This window comes from Pseudophryne corroboree, chromosome 5 (assembly GCF_028390025.1).
Source record: "Pseudophryne corroboree isolate aPseCor3 chromosome 5, aPseCor3.hap2, whole genome shotgun sequence".
NCBI classification, from domain to species: Eukaryota; Metazoa; Chordata; class Amphibia; order Anura; family Myobatrachidae; genus Pseudophryne; species Pseudophryne corroboree.
In genome coordinates this window covers 628,701,870-628,719,883 of record NC_086448.1, presented here as the reverse complement: position 1 = coordinate 628,719,883, position 18,014 = coordinate 628,701,870, and the positions used below count along the sequence as shown (strand labels likewise).

At 44.5% G+C, this 18,014-nt stretch overlaps 1 protein-coding gene across 2 annotated transcripts in view; it reads left to right on the top strand.

Annotated features, from left to right (window-relative positions):
- ROCK1 (Rho associated coiled-coil containing protein kinase 1) overlaps window positions 1-18,014 on the top strand; it is a 294,513-nt gene that overhangs the window by 174,376 nt on the left and 102,123 nt on the right. For both annotated transcript variants that reach the window (XR_010177843.1, XM_063923571.1), the window contains exon 7: window positions 14,613-14,757. Coding sequence is in view for 1 of the 2 variants with exons in the window: in XM_063923571.1 (XP_063779641.1) it covers window positions 14,613-14,757 (145 nt within the window). In the remaining variant the exon portion in view is untranslated. The remainder of the gene's footprint in view (window positions 1-14,612; window positions 14,758-18,014) is intronic.

Here is an 18,014-nt window from a genome sequence, read left to right as displayed (position 1 = left end):
CATCCAGAAGTCTTCCACTTGCTGGTAACCCGTTGGGAAAGACCAATGGTGGACATGATGGCGTCTCGCCTCAACAAAAAACTGGACAGGTATTGCGCCAGGTCAAGAGATCCGCAGGCAATAGCTGTGGACGCGCTGGTAACGCCTTGGGTGTACCAGTCGGTGTATGTGTTTCCTCCTCTGCCTCTCATACCAAAAGTATTGAGAATTATACGGCAAAGAGGCGTAAGGACGATACTAGTGGTTCCGGATTGGCCAAGAAGGACTTGGTACCCGGAACTTCAAGAGATGATCACGGAAGATCCGTGGCCTCTACCTCTAAGGAGGGACTTGCTTCAGCAGGGTCCCTGTCTGTTTCAAGACTTACCGCGGCTGCGTTTGACGGCATGGCGGTTGAACGCCGGATCCTAAAGGAAAAAGGCATGCCGGAAGAAGTCATTCCTACTTTGATTAAAGCAAGGAAGGAAGTAACCGTGCAACATTATCACCGAATTTGGCGAAAATATGTTGCGTGGTGCGAAGATCGGAGTGCTCCGACGGAGGAATTTCAACTGGGTCGATTCCTACATTTCCTGCAATCAGGATTGTCTATGGGTCTCAAATTGGGATCTATTAAGGTTCAAATTTCGGCCCTGTCGAGTTTCTTTCAAAAAGAATTGGCTTCAGTCCCTGAAGTCCAGACCTTTGTTAAGGGAGTGCTACATATACAGCCTCCTGTGGTGCCTCCAGTGGCACCGTGGGATCTCAATGTGGTTTTGGACTTTCTAAAATCTCATTGGTTTGAACCACTAAAGAAGGTGGATTTGAAATATCTCACATGGAAAGTGACCATGCTTCTAGCCCTGGCTTCGGCCAGGAGAGTGTCAGAACTGGCAGCTTTATCTTACAAAAGCCCATATCTGATTTTCCATTCGGACAGGGCAGAACTGCGGACTCGTCCGCATTTTCTCCCTAAGGTGGTGTCAGCATTTCATCTGAACCAGCCTATTGTAGTGCCTGCGGCTACAAGTGACTTGGAGGACTCCAAGTTACTGGACGTTGTCAGAGCATTAAAAATATATATTGCAAGGACAGCTGGAGTCAGAAAATCTGACTCGTTGTTTATATTGTATGCACCCAACAAGATGGGTGCTCCTGCGTCTAAGCAGACGATTGCTCGTTGGATCTGTAGCACAATCCAACTTGCACATTCTGTGGCAGGCCTGCCACAGCCTAAATCTGTAAAGGCCCACTCCACAAGGAAGGTGGGCTCATCTTGGGCGGCTGCCCGAGGGGTCTCTGCATTACAACTTTGCCGAGCAGCTACGTGGTCAGGGGAGAACACGTTTGTAAAATTTTACAAATTTGATACTCTGGCTAAGGAGGACCTGGAGTTCTCTCATTCGGTGCTGCAGAGTCATCCGCACTCTCCCGCCCGTTTGGGAGCTTTGGTATAATCCCCATGGTCCTTTCAGGAACCCCAGCATCCACTAGGACGATAGAGAAAATAAGATTTTACTTACCGATAAATCTATTTCTCGGAGTCCGTAGTGGATGCTGGGCGCCCATCCCAAGTGCGGATTATCTGCAATAATTGTACATAGTTATTGTTAACTAATTCGGGTTATTGTTGAAGGAAGCCATCTTTCAGAGGCTCCGCTGTTATCATACTGTTAACTGGGTTTAGATCACAAGTTGTACGGTGTGATTGGTGTGGCTGGTATGAGTCTTACCCGGGATTCAAAATCCTCCCTTATTGTGTACGCTCGTCCGGGCACAGTACCTAACTGGAGTCTGGAGGAGGGTCATAGGGGGAGGAGCCAGTGCACACCACCTGATCTGGAAAAGCTTTACTTTTTGTGCCCTGTCTCCTGCGGAGCCGCTATTCCCCATGGTCCTTTCAGGAACCCCAGGATCCACTACGGACTCCGAGAAATAGATTTATCGGTAAGTAAAATCTTATTTTAAGGGGAAGAAAGCTGAGGTAAATTTCCCTCCTCTCATGAAGAAAAAGAGCGGGAATCTCCAGACAAGAGACTGCAGTTTCCCACAAAGAATTCTCAGGGAGTATCCTTTCCCTACTAGGGCCAGGATACGATGGGAATCTTCCCCTAGGGTGTCACGGTTGCCCAAAAGGTAGCGCTGACTTAACAGCTATCCTCAGGGATCCTGCAGATAGCATGCAGTAAAAGTACTTTGAAGTCCATTTACACACATTCTGGTACACTACTCAGACCGGCGATTGTGTCGGCATGGGTTTATAGCGCTGTAGCAGCGTGGACAGATACCTTATCAGCAGAGATTGAGACCCTAGTATGTATGTATATATATATATATATATATGTGTGTATATATATATAGATATATATATAAAAGATGGTCTTATATATATATATATATATATATATATATATATAAAACATGCCCAAAGAGACATTAGTCTACTGGGTTCTACAGTCAACGCTATGTCTATTTCTGCTTGACGTGTCCTGTGGAACATGCAATAGACAGGTGATGCCGACTTAAGAGGCATATGGAAGGTTTACCTTACAAGGCTGAGGATTATGTGGAGAAGGGATCTCGGACCTGGTCTCCACAGCTATGGCTGGTAATTCTGATCTTTTGCCTTATATTCCCGCACAGCCTAGGAAAGCACGACATTATCAAATGCAGTCCTTTCGATCACAAAGAAACAAGATAGTCCGAGCTGCGTCCTTTCTTGCCAGAGGCAGGGGCAGAGGAAAGAAGCTGCACAACACAGCTAGTTCCCAGGAACAGAAGTCCTCCCCGGCCTCTACAAAATCCACAGCATGTCGCTGGGGCTCCACAGGCGGAGCTAGGCCCGGTGGGGGCACGCCTTCGAAATTTCAGCCACAAGTGGGTCCACTCCCTGTTGGATCCCTGGGCAATAGATATTGTGTCTCAGGGATACAAGCTGGACTTCGAGGAGATGCCCCCTCACCGACTGCCCTGCCGGCTTCCCTCCACGAGATGGAAATAGTGTTAACTGCAATTCACAAATTGTATCTTTAACAGGTGGTGGTCAAGGTTCCTCTCCTTCAACAAGGAGGGGGTTATTATTCGACCATGTTGTAGTCCCGAAACCGGACGGTTCGGTCAGACCCATATTGAATTTAAAATCCCTGAACATATACCTGAAAAGGTTCAAGTTCAAGATGGAATCGCTGAGAGTGGTCGTCGCAAGCCTGGCAGGGGGGGAGTTTATGGTATCCCTGGACATAAAGTATGATTACCTTCATGTCCCCATTTATCCACCTCATCAGGCGTACCTCAGATTTGTGGTACAGGATTGTCATTACCAATTTCAGACGTTGCCGTTTGGTCTCTCCACGGCACCGAGAATATTTACCAAGGTAATGGCGGAAATGATGGTACTCCTGCGGAAACAAGGGGTCGCAATTATCCCATACTTGGACGATCTCCTCATAAAAGCGGGATCAAGAGAGCAGTTGCTGATCAGCGTAGCACTTTCTCTGGAAGTATAACGGCAACACGGCTGGATTCTAAATATTCCAAAGTCGCAGTTGGTTCCTACGGCTCGTCTGCCTTTCCTAGGCATGATTCTAGACACAGACCAGAAAAGGGTTTATCTCCCGATAGAGAGAGCTCATGACACTGGTCAGGAACCTATTAAAACCAAAACAGGTGTCAGTGCATCACTGCACTCGAGTCCCGGGAAGGATGGTGGTATCATACGAGGCCATTCCCTTCGGCAGGTTCCATGCGAGGACCTTTAAATGGGACTTACTGGACAAGTGGTCCGGATCACATCTTCAGATGCACCGGTTAATCACCCTATCCCCCAGGGCCAGGGTGTCTCTCCTGTGGTGGCTGCGGAGTGCTCACCTTCTCGAGGGCCGCAGATTCGGCATTCAGGACTGGGTCCTGGTGACCACGGATGCAAGCCTCCGATGGTGGGGAGCAGTCACACAGGGAAGAAATTTCCAAGGTCTGTGGTCAAGTCAGGAGACTTGCCTTCACATCAACATCCTGGAACTAAGGGCCGTATACAACGCTTTACGTCAAGCGGAGACCCTGCTTCGCGACCAACCGGTTCTGATTCAGTCAGACACCATCACCGCAGTGGCTCACAAGGAGCAGGGAAGCGATGGCGGAAGCCGCCAGAATTCTAAGCTGGGCGGAAAATCACGTAAGCGCACTGTCAGCAGTGTTCATCCCGGGACATGACCTCCACCCGGGAGAGTGGGGACTTCATCAGGAAGTCTTCGCACAGACTGCATGTCGGTGGGAACTGCCACAGGTGGACATGATGGCATCCCGCCTCAACAAAAAACTACAGAGGTATTGCGCCAGGTCAAGAGACCCTCAGGCGATAGCTGTAGACGCCCTTGTGACACCGTGGGTGTTCCAGTCGGTCTATGTATTTCCTCCTCTTCCTCTCATACCCAAGGTGCTGAGAATAATAAGAAAAAGAGGAGTGAGAACGATACTCATTGTTCCAGATTGGCCACGAAGGACTTGGTATCCAGATCTGCAAGAAATGCTCACAGAGGAACCGTGGCCTCTTCCTCTAAGACAGGACTGGTTGCAACAGGGGCCCTGTCTGTTCCAAGACTTACCGCGGCTGCGTTTGACAGCATGGCGGTTGAACGCCGGATTCTAGCGGAGAAAGGCATTCCGGAGGAGGTCATTCCTACGCTGATAAAGGCTAGGAAGGACGTGACAGCTCAACATTATCACCGTATATGGCGAAAATATGTTGCTTGGTGTGAGGCCAGGAATGCCCCTACGGAGTAATTCCAACTGGGCCGTTTCCTTCACTTCCTACAGTCAGGAGTGAATTTGGGCCTAAAATTGGGTTCCATTTAGTTCCAGATTTCGGCCCTATCCATTTTCTTTCAAAAGGAGTTGACTTCTCTACCTGACGTTCAGACGTTTGTAAAGGGAGGGCTGCATATTCAACCCCCTTTTGTGCCTCCAGTGGCACCTTGGGATCTTAACGTGGTGTTGAGTTTCCTGAAATCCCACTGGTTTGAACCACTCAAAACGGTAACATAGTAACATAGTATCTGAGGTTGAAAAAAGACAATTGTCCATCGAGTTCAACCTATTTGTGGTCTCCTATGCATGATGATTTGACTAAAATTTCTGACTGATGCTGCTGTCAGCCGTGGCATTTTATCCTTATTTATAGTAACTATAATGCATGACTATGCACCATACCCCTGGATATCCTTATCCATTAGGAATTTATCTAACCCATTCTTAAAGGTGTTGACAGATTCCGCCATTACAACTCCTTCGGGCAGGGAATTCCAAACACGTATTGTCATAACCGTGAAAAAGCCTTTACGCCGTATTGTGCGGAATCTCCTCTCACCTGAGCGAGTGTCCACGAGTCCTCTGTGTTAATCTAACCAAAAACAGGTCCCGCGCAAGCTCTGTGTATTGTCCCCTTAAATATTTGTAGATGTTGATCATATCCCCTCTTAGTCTCCGCTTTTCCAATGTAAACATGCCTAGTCTTTCAAGCCTTTCCTTGTATTCCATCGTCTCCATGCCCTTAAATAGTTTGGTCGCCCTCCTCTGTACCTTTTCAAGCTCCAGGATATCCTTCTTGTAGTACGGTGCCCAGAATTGTACACAGTATTCAAGGTGTGGCCTCATTAGTGATTTATATAACGGGAGTATAATACTCTCGTCCCTAGCATCAATACCCCGTTTTGTGCATGCTAATATCTTATTAGCCTTCTTTGCTGCAGTCCTACTTTGGGTACTACTGCTTAGCCTGCTATCTATGAGGACACCTAAGTCCTTTTCCAGTACAGAATCCCCTAATTTTACCCCATTTAGTAGGTAGGTGTAATTTTTGTTCTTGTTACCACAGTGCATTACCTTACACTTGTCTGTGTTGAAGCGCATTCTCCATTTGGCTGCCCATGCTTCTAATTTAACGAAGTCGTTCTGAAGAGACTTGGCATCCTCCTCTGTATTTATAGCCTTACACAATTTGGTATCATCTGCAAAAATTGACACCATGCTCTCTAGACCTTCTGTTAGGTCGTTAATGAAAATATTGAACAATAGCGGTCCTAATACTGAGCCTTGCGGCACACCACTTAGCACTTCAGTCCAAGTTGAAAAAGATCCATTAACCACAACGCGCTCCTCCCTGTTATCTAACCAGTTTTTGACCCAAGTGCATATTGTGCTTCCTAGCCCTGATTCTTGTAGCTTGTAGATAAGTCTCATGTGTGGTACAGTATCGAACGCTTTGGCAAAGTCTAAAAAGATTACATCCACGTCTTTACCCTGATCTAGGTTTGCGCTTACTGTTTCATAAAAGCCAAGTAAGTTGGTTTGACAGGATCTGTCCTTTATAAACCCATGTTGATTCCTTTTAATGACCTTATTGACTTCAAGGAACTTCTGAATACTATCTCTTAGAATACCTTCCAATACTTTCCCCACTATAGATGTGAGACTAACTGATCTATAATTACCTGGTTCAGCTTTACTTCCCTTTTTGAATATAGGCACTACTTCCGCTATACGCCAGTCTTTGGGAACCATACCTGATATAACTGAATCCTTAAAGATCAAAGATAGCGGTTTTGCCAGTTCAGAGTGAAGCTCTATTAGAACCCTTTGGTGAATACCATCGGGCCCTGGTGATTTATTATTCTTTAAATGTTTTAATCGGTCACAGACTACTTCCTCGCTTAAATAAGTACCTATCAGTGGGATATTCTCATTATTGAGATTGTGTCAGTCCCTGAAATGGGTCCTCTCTAGTGAATACTGTTGAAAAAAACTCATTTAGTGTGTCCGCTATGTCATTATCATTTTTGCTTAAGACTCCCAACTTGTCTTTTAAAGGGCCTATACTCTCCTTCTTTAATCTCTTGCTATTAATGTTTCTCTGACGTCCTAGTGGATGCTGGGAACTCCGTAAGGACCATGGGGGGGGTATCGGGCTCCGAAGGAGGCTGGGCACTCTAGAAAGATTTATGACTACCTGGTGTGCACTGGCTCCTCCCACTATGACCCTCCTCCAAGCCTCAGTTAGATCTTGTGCCCGGCCGAGGTTAGATGCACACTAGGGGCTCTCCTGAGCCCTTAGAAAGAAAGTATAGATTTAGGTTTTTTATTTTCAGTGAGACCTGCTGGCAACAGGCTCACTGCAGCGAGGGACTAAGGGGAGAAGAAGCGAACTCGCCTGCTTGCAGCCGGATTGGGCTTCTTAGGCTACTGGACACCATTAGCTCCAGAGGGATCGACCGCAGGCCCAGTCCTTGGTGTTCGGTCCCGGAGCCGCGCTGCCGTCCCCCTTACAGAGCCAGAAGCAAGAAAAGGTCCGGAAAAGCGGCGGCAGAAGACATCGGTCTTCACCAAGGTAGCGCACAGCACTGAAGCTGTGCGCCATTGCTCCTCATACACACTTCACACTCCGGTCACTGAGGGTGCAGGGCGCTTGGGGGGGGCGCCCTGAGCAGCAATAAAAACACCTTGGCTGGCAAAAATACCACAATATATAGCCCCAGAGGCTATATATGTGGTAAATACCCCTGCCAGAATCCAGAAAAATGTATTTAAAGAATTTTTTGGGATTCGCTTTGCTTTCCTTTGCTACTAGTTTTTCAGTTTCTACTTTAGCCGCTCTTATTTCCTTTTTGCAAATTTTGTTACATTCCTTATAGTGCTGAAATGACTCTGCTTCCCCATCAGATTTGTATTTTTTAAATGGTCGCCTTTTCTTGCTCATAAGTTCCTTAATCTTTTTGTTTAGCCACATCGGTTTATGATTTTTATTCCTTTTTTTGCTACTCATAGGAATAAATTTGAGTGTATTTTTAGCAGGCAGGAATTTTAGTACCTCCCATTTCTCCGTAGTATTTTTTCCTAAAAACAAACCTTCCCATTCAATATCCCTGAAAAATACCCTCATCTTTTCAAAATTTGCTTTGCTAAAGTTTAGAGTCCTAGTTGAGCCAGTATAGGGCTGTTTATGGAAACTGATATTGAATGTGACCATATTGTGGTCGCTGTTTCCTATGGGTTCCCCTACTATAATACCTGATACCAAATCCCCATTGTTTGTTAATACCAGGTCTAAGATTGCATTGTACCTAGTTGGTTCCTCAATTAGTTGGACTAAGTAGTTATCATTAAGTGTGTTTAAAAACATATTACCCCTAGCAGTATCACATGAATCGTTTTTCCAGTTTATCTCTGGATAGTTAAAATCTCCCATCACTACTATGTCTCCTACTCCTGCTGCTCTTTTCAATTTGCTTTAGTAACAATTCCTCATCAGATGCATTGATACCAGGCGGCCTATAGCATACACCCAATACTAACTTTTTTATTCCTTTTTCCCCGCATGCAATTTCTACCCATAATGTCTCGACAGTGTCTACAGTACCCTCCTGAATATCTTCCCGTATATCAGGTTTTAAAAACGGCTTTACGTAAAGACACACCCCTCCACCCTTTTTATTTAGTCTGTCTCTCCTAAACAGTGTATAGCCCTCTAGATTGACTGTCCAATCATGAGATTCATCCCACCAAGTTTCAGTAATAAAGAGATAAAGCAAGATAAAATGGGCGCCCGAAGCCTTCAACCCTATGGGAACTTCCTAATGCTGCACAATTTGGTGAAAAGGGGAAAGTTGCTATCCCCCAAAAAACGATTTAAACAGAAAAAAACAATCTGTGCGCAACAGGATCACATTTAGAGATAATGTTTTATTAATAATCCAAGATATGGATGGGAAAAATAAGATATAGTGTGTGTATATATATATATATATATATATATATATAATATACTATATACTTCAGGAGTGACCACACAATGAGATAAAACAATTAATACAAATAAAAATAAACTTTAAACCATCTGAAACTCATATGAAAAACCCGCAAAGGTATCACAGTCGCTCTAATCTGAACTATTGGTATAATAATTCAGAGTATAATCCCTAAATAAAGATCACAATACAGTGCACTGATTCATTAGTTGTAAAATGTCCACATAGGCTGGCCAGCCTGTATTTAAATGAGATGTAATTCACCCAAGAGTTCATCCAGAGAGAACAGTTAATTTGTATAAATAGTGTCTGTGACACAATACTGGAATTAAAATAACGAAGAAAGGTCACCATACAATTGGACCGCTTACATACCATCCAATTAAGTAGCGTCGGTATGTGACGAGTATCTCCTCCAGCCGAGCGGTAATTATCCTCCCCGTGCCACTGATGTGTGGAGCTGTTTAGTGGGGATAATTTATGCTGAGCATCCCTCTCGTGCTGCCTCTTACACCCGCACTGGTTTACTTGCTAGGATCACCCGAGACCTCCGTTGTCTGTATTTCACGTGCCGGCATTCACCGCGCTGCCTGGGTGCTAGCCAGATAGCGCGGCTGGGTATTCCTTTGTAGCCGGAGTCCAATGTACAGAGATATACGGAGTCCTTTGCAGCGGGTTTTGGATGTTCTAATTACCCAGCAATTAGGGCAGTAGTAGATGATCAAATAGAGAGGTTACTCCAAAGCCGTCAACTAACGCGTTTCTCGACCATTAGCCCCGGTCGTTTCATCAGAGGTAGACTAGTTTTTTATGAGTTTTAGATGGTTTAAAGTTTATTTTTATTTGTATTAATTGTTTTATCTCATTGTGTGGTCACTCCTGAAGTATATAGTATATTATATATATTATATATATATATATATATATATATATATCTATGCAGTAACCCCGGCACTCACGTAATCCACAGCGGGATATGGCTTGCTCCTGTGCCTTCCCCGTCCGGGGGTCTCCCTCCGGTATATGCAACACAGGAACAAAGAGGCGGCACTCGGAGTCTTTATGATCAAGGTGTATTCACAAAAAGTGTCATCAACGTTTCGGGGACCAGTTCCCCTTCTTCAGGATAAAGTGACAGTGCATAAAACAGTTTAAATAACATTCCCCATTACTCACCCCCTTTACACGTGTGTTCAAACTTCTCAGCGTTACCAGCTGGCCGCCCGTCGGAGCCTCCGCTCTGCGCCTCCGTTCGCGTCAGCATGACCCGGAAGTGACGTCGCGGGACCCCTCCGATGTGGCCATGGTAACACTGTACACAAAACAAACAGATCATCAGTGTAACCAGCGTTTGCTGCAACATCTTAATGTATAAAATGACAACTCAGTCACTAAGTGCTTCTGTGCAAATCATTAAAACCATGCTATGCTCTAAATGATTAAACATATATTACAATAAAAGTTATACCTATGTAATCAATACGTGATTTAGAAGATTAAACATATATTACAATAAAAGTTATACCTATGTAATCAATACGTGATTTAGAAGAAAATTAATTTCTAGAGCAATGTGGTTCGTTGCTCTAGAAATGAATTTTCTTCTAAATCACGTATTGATTACATAGGTATAACTTTTATTGTAATATATGTTTAATTTTCTAAATCACGTATTGATTACATAGGTATAACTTTTATTGTAATATATGTTTAATCATTTAGAGCATAGCATGGTTTTAATGATTTGCACAGAAGCACTTAGTGACTGAGTTGTCATTTTATACATTAAGATGTTGCAGCAAACGCTGGTTACACTGATGATCTGTTTGTTTTGTGTACAGTGTTACCATGGCCACATCGGAGGGGTCCCGCGAAGTCACTTCCGGGTCATGCTGACGCGAACGGAGGCGCCGAGCGGAGGCTCCGACGGGCGGCCAGCTGGTAACGCTGAGAAGTTTGAACACACGTGTAAAGGGGGTGAGTAATGGGGAATGTTATTTAAACTGTTTTATGCACTGTCACTTTATCCTGAAGAAGGGGAACTGGTCCCCGAAACGTTGATGACACTTTTTGTGAATACACCTTGATCATAAAGACTCCGAGTGCCGCCTCTTTGTTCCTGTGTTTTATATATATATATATATATATATATATATATATATATATATATATATACTATATCTTATTTTTCCCATCCATATCTTGGATTATTAATAAGTTTCAGTAATGCCTATAATATCATACTGTTTGCTTGCTGCAAGTATTTCTAGTTCACCCTTTTTACCAGTAATGCTTCTGGCGTTTACATACATACAACTAAGATAAGTATTTTCCCTTGCGTTAGGGACATCTTTCACCTTATGTAGCAATGATGACCTGTAATCGTCATTGGTTAGTGCTTTGGTAAAATCCCTTTTAGTACCCATGTTAGTAACCTTACCACCTGCTCTTACCCTCCCCCCAACTTCTCCCCCATTTCGTTTACTACCGCCATCCCCACTATTCTCACTGCATGATCCGTAGTTTCTAGCTAAACCCTCCCCCCAGGCTCCTAGTTTAAAATCTCCTCCAACCTTCTAACCATCCTTCCCCCCAGCACCGCTGCCCCCTCCGCAGTCAGGTGCAATCCGTCACGACAAAAGAGATGGCGCCTGACTGAGAAGTCCGCCCAGTGTTCCAGGAACACAAACCCCTCTTTCCTGCACCAATCCCTAAGCCACACATTTACCTCCCTAATCTCCCTCTGCCTCCCTGGACTAGCGCGTGGCATGGGTAATAATTCCGAGAATATTACCTTGGAATATTACGGTGGAGTTGAAATATCTCACGTGGAAGGTGGTCATGCTATTAGCCTTGGCTTCGGCTAGGCGTGTGTCAGAGTTGGCGGCTTTGTCACATAAAAGCCCCTATCTGGTTTTCCATGCGGATAGAGCAGAATTGCGGACCCGTCCACAATTTCTGCCGAAAGTGGTTTCATCCTTTCATATAAACCAACCTATTGTGGTGCCTGTGGCTACTACTGACTTGGAGGATTCCGAGTTGCTTGATGTGGTCAGGGCTAACGGCTAGGGTCAGGAAAACAGAGTCTTTGTTTATCCTGTATGCTTCCAACAAGCTTGGTGCTCCTGCTTCAAAGCAAACTATTGCTCGCTGGATCTGTAACACAATTCAGCAGGCTCATTCTGCGGCTGGATTGCCGCTGCCAAAATCAGTTAAGGCCCATTCCACTAGGAAGGTGGGCTCTTCTTGGGCGGCTGCCCGAGGGATCTCTACATTACAGCTTTGCCGAGCGGCTACTTGGTCAGGTTCAAACACTTTTGCAAAGTAATACAAGTTTGATACCCTGGTTGAGGAGGACCTTGTGTTTGCTCAATCGGTGCTGCAGAGTCATCCGCACTCTCCCGCCCGTTTGGGAGCTTTGGTATAATCCCCATGGTCCTTACGGAGTCCCCAGCATCCACTAGGACGTTAGAAAAAATAAGATTTTACTTACCGGTAAATCTATTTCTCGTAGTCCGTAGTGGATGCTGGGCGCCCGTCCCAAGTGCGGACGACTTCTGCAATGCTTGTATATAGTTATTGCTTCAATAAGGGTTATGTTATGGATGCATCAGGGTTGGACCTGTTGCTCTGTTGTTGTTCATACTGTTGACTGGGTATGTTTATCTCAAGTTATACGGTGTGATTGGTGTGGCTGGTATGAATCTTGCCCTGGATTACCAAAATCCTTTCCTTGTACTGTCCGCTCTTCCGGGCACAGTTTCTCTAACTGAGGTCTGGAGGAGGGACATAGAGGGAGGAGCCAGAGCACACCAGAATCTAAATTCTCTCTTAAAGTGCCCATGTCTCCTGCGGAGCCCGTCTATTCCCCATGGTCCTTACGGAGTCCCCAGCATCCACTACGGACTACGAAAAATAGATTTACCGGTAAGTAAAATCTTATTTTTTTATATATATATATATATATATATATATATATATATGTATATATATATATGTATGTGTGTGTATATATATATATATATATATATATATATATATGTATGTATGTATATATATGTATATATATATGTATGTGTATATATATATATATATATATATATATATATATATGTAGATGTGTATATATATATATATATATATGTATATGTATATATATGTATATGTATATATATATATATGTATATGTATATATATGTATATGTATATATATATATATGTATGTGTGTGTATATATATATATATATATATATATATGTGTATGTGTGTGTATATATATATATATATATGTATGTATGTATGTGTATATATATGTATGTATATGTGTGTGTGTGTATATGTATATATATATATATATTACATTGTATATCGGAACAGGGTGATCTGTTTGTATTCATTAAAGAGTACACCTGGAACAAGACCCGCAATGTACAGATAGATTTAATTGCGCTAAAACAGTAAGGGTGCTATCCAATCAGCCGCGAAGGTGTCCGTGTCCCGTCGTCGTCCCCCCCCCCCCAACCAACTTTTTTTCAATTGTGGCGCTTATCTCTCTCCCCCCCCCCCCCCCCCCCCTATTATTTCTCATGATAACCCACAATTATTTTGGCACAAACCCCCCCCCCCGGCAAACAAATTAGCCATGGTAGATTATTGCGACCATTTGGATACCCCCCTGATCCTAGTACACTATGGGGGATATCCAATTAGCCATGGTCATTTATCGCGGCTAATTGGTTCGTCGAGGGCTATCCTATTAGCCTCGATGCTGGTGCTTATCAGGGGTTTGGTTTTTCCAGCCTTAGGCATGCCAAGCCTAATCTCTGATAAGTGAGCATTTTATAAGGTCCGTGGATTTTCGTGGACACTACGTGTTTTCGCGAAATAATAGGCTGGGAGGAGGGAGTTAAAAAAAAAAAAAAATTAGTTGCAGACACAGCATTTTCGGGGCTAATTGGATATGATCCTGTAAGTGAAATAAGATGAAATATTACACAATCTAGGGTAATAAGGCAAAAGATCCCTCCCAAAGGAAATGCAAAGAGAAGTCCATAGGCTTCTGTTGTGTAACGCCATCTAAAAATGGCATTACCCATTGGGTCCAAGAATGCTTGGTACACATGGGAATGTGAACAAAACACAGAAAACAGTATTTTCTTAGTTTTTGCTGCATTTCTACCCTTAGTACTTTCCACCCTATATGCAAACTGAGATGCGAAATCGAGGAAAAAAATGCACAGCATGGGAATTGTGAAAGGGGTCTCGCCCCATATGGCGCAAAAAGTATAGGTGTTTGAGGACATATCTGTATAGAGCAGAGGTTCTCAAACTCGGTCCTCGGGGGCACACACACTGCATGTTTTGCAGGTCTCACAGAATCGCAAGTGAAATAATTAGCTCCACCTGTGGACCTTTTAAAATGTGTCAGTGAGTAATTAATACACCTGTGCACCTGCTGGGTTACCTGCAAAACATGCACTGTGTGTGCCCCCGAGGACCGAGTTTGAGAACCTCTGGTATAGAGGCTGTGTATCTGTTACATATTACATTGAATTGTGTGTTTGTGAATGTTGCCAAACATTTTCAAACAGACCCAATAACAATTTAAATAACAACTGGATTCAGTCTTAGTAACTCACTACAAGAAACCCCTAGAGAGACCATTATTAATGACTAATGTAAAATGTCAGCTCACTGTGAGCGAATGTATTTAAAGCATTTGAATTAATGTAAGGCATTATGTGGCTCTGTTGTAATATTTTGTGTGGACCACTACTGTATGTTATATTAATAAATGCATCTTATTAATCCAGTGAAATCTTTAACTCTGGCACACAGGAAGGGATGGTACGTTGTGACACTGCTGTAGGAACTCCTGATTACATTTCCCCTGAAGTATTAAAGTCGCAGGGAGGTGATGGTTACTATGGAAGAGAATGTGATTGGTGGTCTGTAGGAGTCTTTTTATACGAAATGCTAGTAGGTAAGTTCCTAACCAGTGTCCTGGAAATTATCTTACATGGGAAACAGGACACTATTAAATTGGTCTGGACATTTATGCAAACATCCACATTTTACTTGAAACACTTCCAACATATGTAATTGACCAGCAGATTAAGTGGACTGTACTGAATTGCTATTATGCTATGCCTTAAAATAAATCTAATTATTAAAAACATTTTAGTCCAAAGTGCTAATTATGTCTTAGTATGGAGCTGAACTAATATGGAATCAGGATTTTGTGAATATTTTTAATTATTGTGTGTTTTCATTGTTTCCCCAGCATTAGCAGTGTTAAAATAATTTATGTAGATTACCGCGTCGGATATCTGCTGCTCTTACTGGTTCTATAGCTGTTAGGACGGAAGGGGAGAGGGGGACAGGCAGATGGGGGCGGGGTAGCTGATGCATGGTTAGTATATATGCATGTGTTATAATTCATGCATTTGTTTAATTTGTGCTGAGGGCTAGTCTTTCTACTTAACTAAATGTAAGGGGGTTGAAATTATGCAGAATGACACAGCTAAGAAACGTTTTCTTTTCTCTCTTCATACCTTCATCTAAGTAATCCCAAACAACATAAAATGCTGATAAAGGTTGTAAATATGCACTCCAGACGGTTGTCCAGTTCTAGACAGCCCCTCCTGAAACTTGTATTCACTAAATTCTGAATGTAGCATCTTTCCTCCACTCATCCCCTGAACCCGTCTGGTTTGTGCTGTATAGGAGTCTACATTTTATTTCCCGGGTAAGCGAGTCTGTGACAAGCTGTCTGTAGTTCATGCTGTATCCAGCAGGCTCTCTGCTTCAGATTACATAAAGGGGTCAATCCAATTGTGGGTGAATGGTTTGAGTTGCTGTTACAACGGCACAGCATCTCATGGCCCGGTGTTAGCCCATATTCACACAATTTTGTACACAGCCCTATGGGGCTGCAAACAAAATTATGCAAGTTCAAGCTGCCGTACAGTGCACTATCTCGCTGCGGGGACAACGTTTCCTGCAATCGAATTGACTCCATCGAGTTTCCCTCATTTGATGTTCACGGGTTACTTGTTTACTTTTAACCCTCATTGACAGAGCACGTTAGATATTTCTCTTACGTCATAGAGGATGCTGGGGACTCCGTAAGGACCATGGGGTATAGACGGGCTCTGCAGGAGACATGGGCACTCTAAAGACTTAAGATGGGTGTGCACTGGCTCCTCCCTCTTTGCCCTTCCTCCAGACCTCAGTTAGATCCTGTGCCCAGAGGAGACTGGATGCACTGCAGGGGAGCTCTACTGAGTTTCTCTGAAAAAGACTTTTGTTAGGTTTTTTATTTTCAGGGAGCACTGCTGGCAACAGGCTCCCTGCATCGTGGGACTGAGGGGAGAGAAGCAGACCTACTTAAATGATAGTCTCTGCTTCTTAGGCTACTGGACACCATTAGCTCCAGAGGGTCGGAACACAGGTCTCACCCTCGTTGTTTGTCCCGGAGCTGTGCCGCCGTCCTCCTCACAGAGCCGGAAGATAGAAGCCGGGTGAGTTTAAGAAGAAAGAAGACTTCACAGGCGGCAGAAGACTTCAGATCTTCACCGAGGTACCGCTGCGCGCCATTGCTCCCACACATTCACACACTGATGGCACTGTAAGGGTGCAGGGGGGGGGGGCGCTCCCTGGGCAGAAAAATTAACCTCTAGGGGCACTGGCTTGATCCTCCAGCACTAACCAGCGCCATTTTCTCCACAGCACGCTGCAGAGAAGCTGGCTCCCCTGACTCTCCCCTGCTGAACACAAGTACAGAGGACACAAAAGAGGGGGGGGGGGGGCACATTCATTTGGCGCAGTGAGTTGTTATATATATATATATATATATATACATACACACACACACATATATAAAAGCGCTGTACTGACTGGGTTTATATTCCAGTGTCCGGTGGCGCTGGGTGTGTGCTGGCATACTCTCTCTCTGTTTCTCCAAAGGGCCTTATTGGGGGACTGTCTCCATATAGGTATATATCCCTGGGTGTGTGGGGGTGTCGGTACGTGTGTGTCGGCATGTCTGAAGCGGAAGGCTCATCTAAGGAGGAGGTGGAGCAGATGATTGTGGTGTCTCCGTCGGCGACGCCGACACCTGATTGGTTGAATATGTGGAATGTTTCAAATGCAAATGTGTCTTTATTACATAAGAGATTGGACAAAGCAGAGTCCAGGGAAGTAACGGAGTCAGTCCATGGCTTTGGCTGTGTCACAGGGCCCTTCAGGGTCTCAGAAACGTCCCCTGTCCCACGTAGCAGACACTGATACAGACACGGATTTTGACTCCAGTGTCGACTACGATGATGCGAGGTTACACCCTAGGGTGGCCAAAAGTATTCATTATATGATTATTGCTATAAAAGATGTTTTGCATAGCACAGATGACCCCTCTGTCCCTGACACGAGGGTATGCATGTTCCCTGAGGTAACCTTTCCCCCGTCTCATGAGCTGAACGCCTTATTTGAAAAGGCTTGGGAGACTCCAGACAAGAAGCTGCAGATTCCCAAGAGAATTCTTATGGCGTACCCTTTCCCCGCGCAGGACAGGGTACGGTGGGAATCCTCACCCAGGGTGGACAAGGCTTTAACGCGCTTGTCCAAAAAGGTGGCGCTACCATCTCCAGATACGGCAGCCCTCAAGGATCCTGCTGATCGCAGACAGGAGACTACCTTAAAATCAATTTATACACATACGGGTGCCTTGCTCAGACCGGCGGTAGCGTCGGCATGGGTATGTAGCGCAGTAGCAGCGTGGGCAGATATCTTGTCATCTGAGATTGACACCCTAGATAGGGATACCATTTTATTGACCTTGGGTCACATTAAAGACGCAGCCTTATATATGAGAGACGTTGGGCTGTTAGGTTCAAGAGCCAACGCCATGGCTGTTTCTGCTAGGCGAGCCCTGTGGACCCGCCAATGGATGGGGGATGCTGATTCAAAGAGACATATGGAAGTTTTACCTTACAAGGGTGAGGTCTTATTTGGGGAGGGTCTAGAGGATCTGGTTTCCACGGCTACCGCGGGTAAATCTTCCTTTTTGCCTTATGTTCCCCCACAGCAAAAGAAAACACCACAATATCAGATGCAGTCCTTTCGATCGCATAAGTCCAGAAGAGGTCGGGGCTCTTCCTTCCACGCCAGAGGTAAGGGTAGAGGGAAAAGAATGCCTGCGACAGCTAGTTCCCAGGAGCAGAAGTCCTCCCCGGCTTCTAC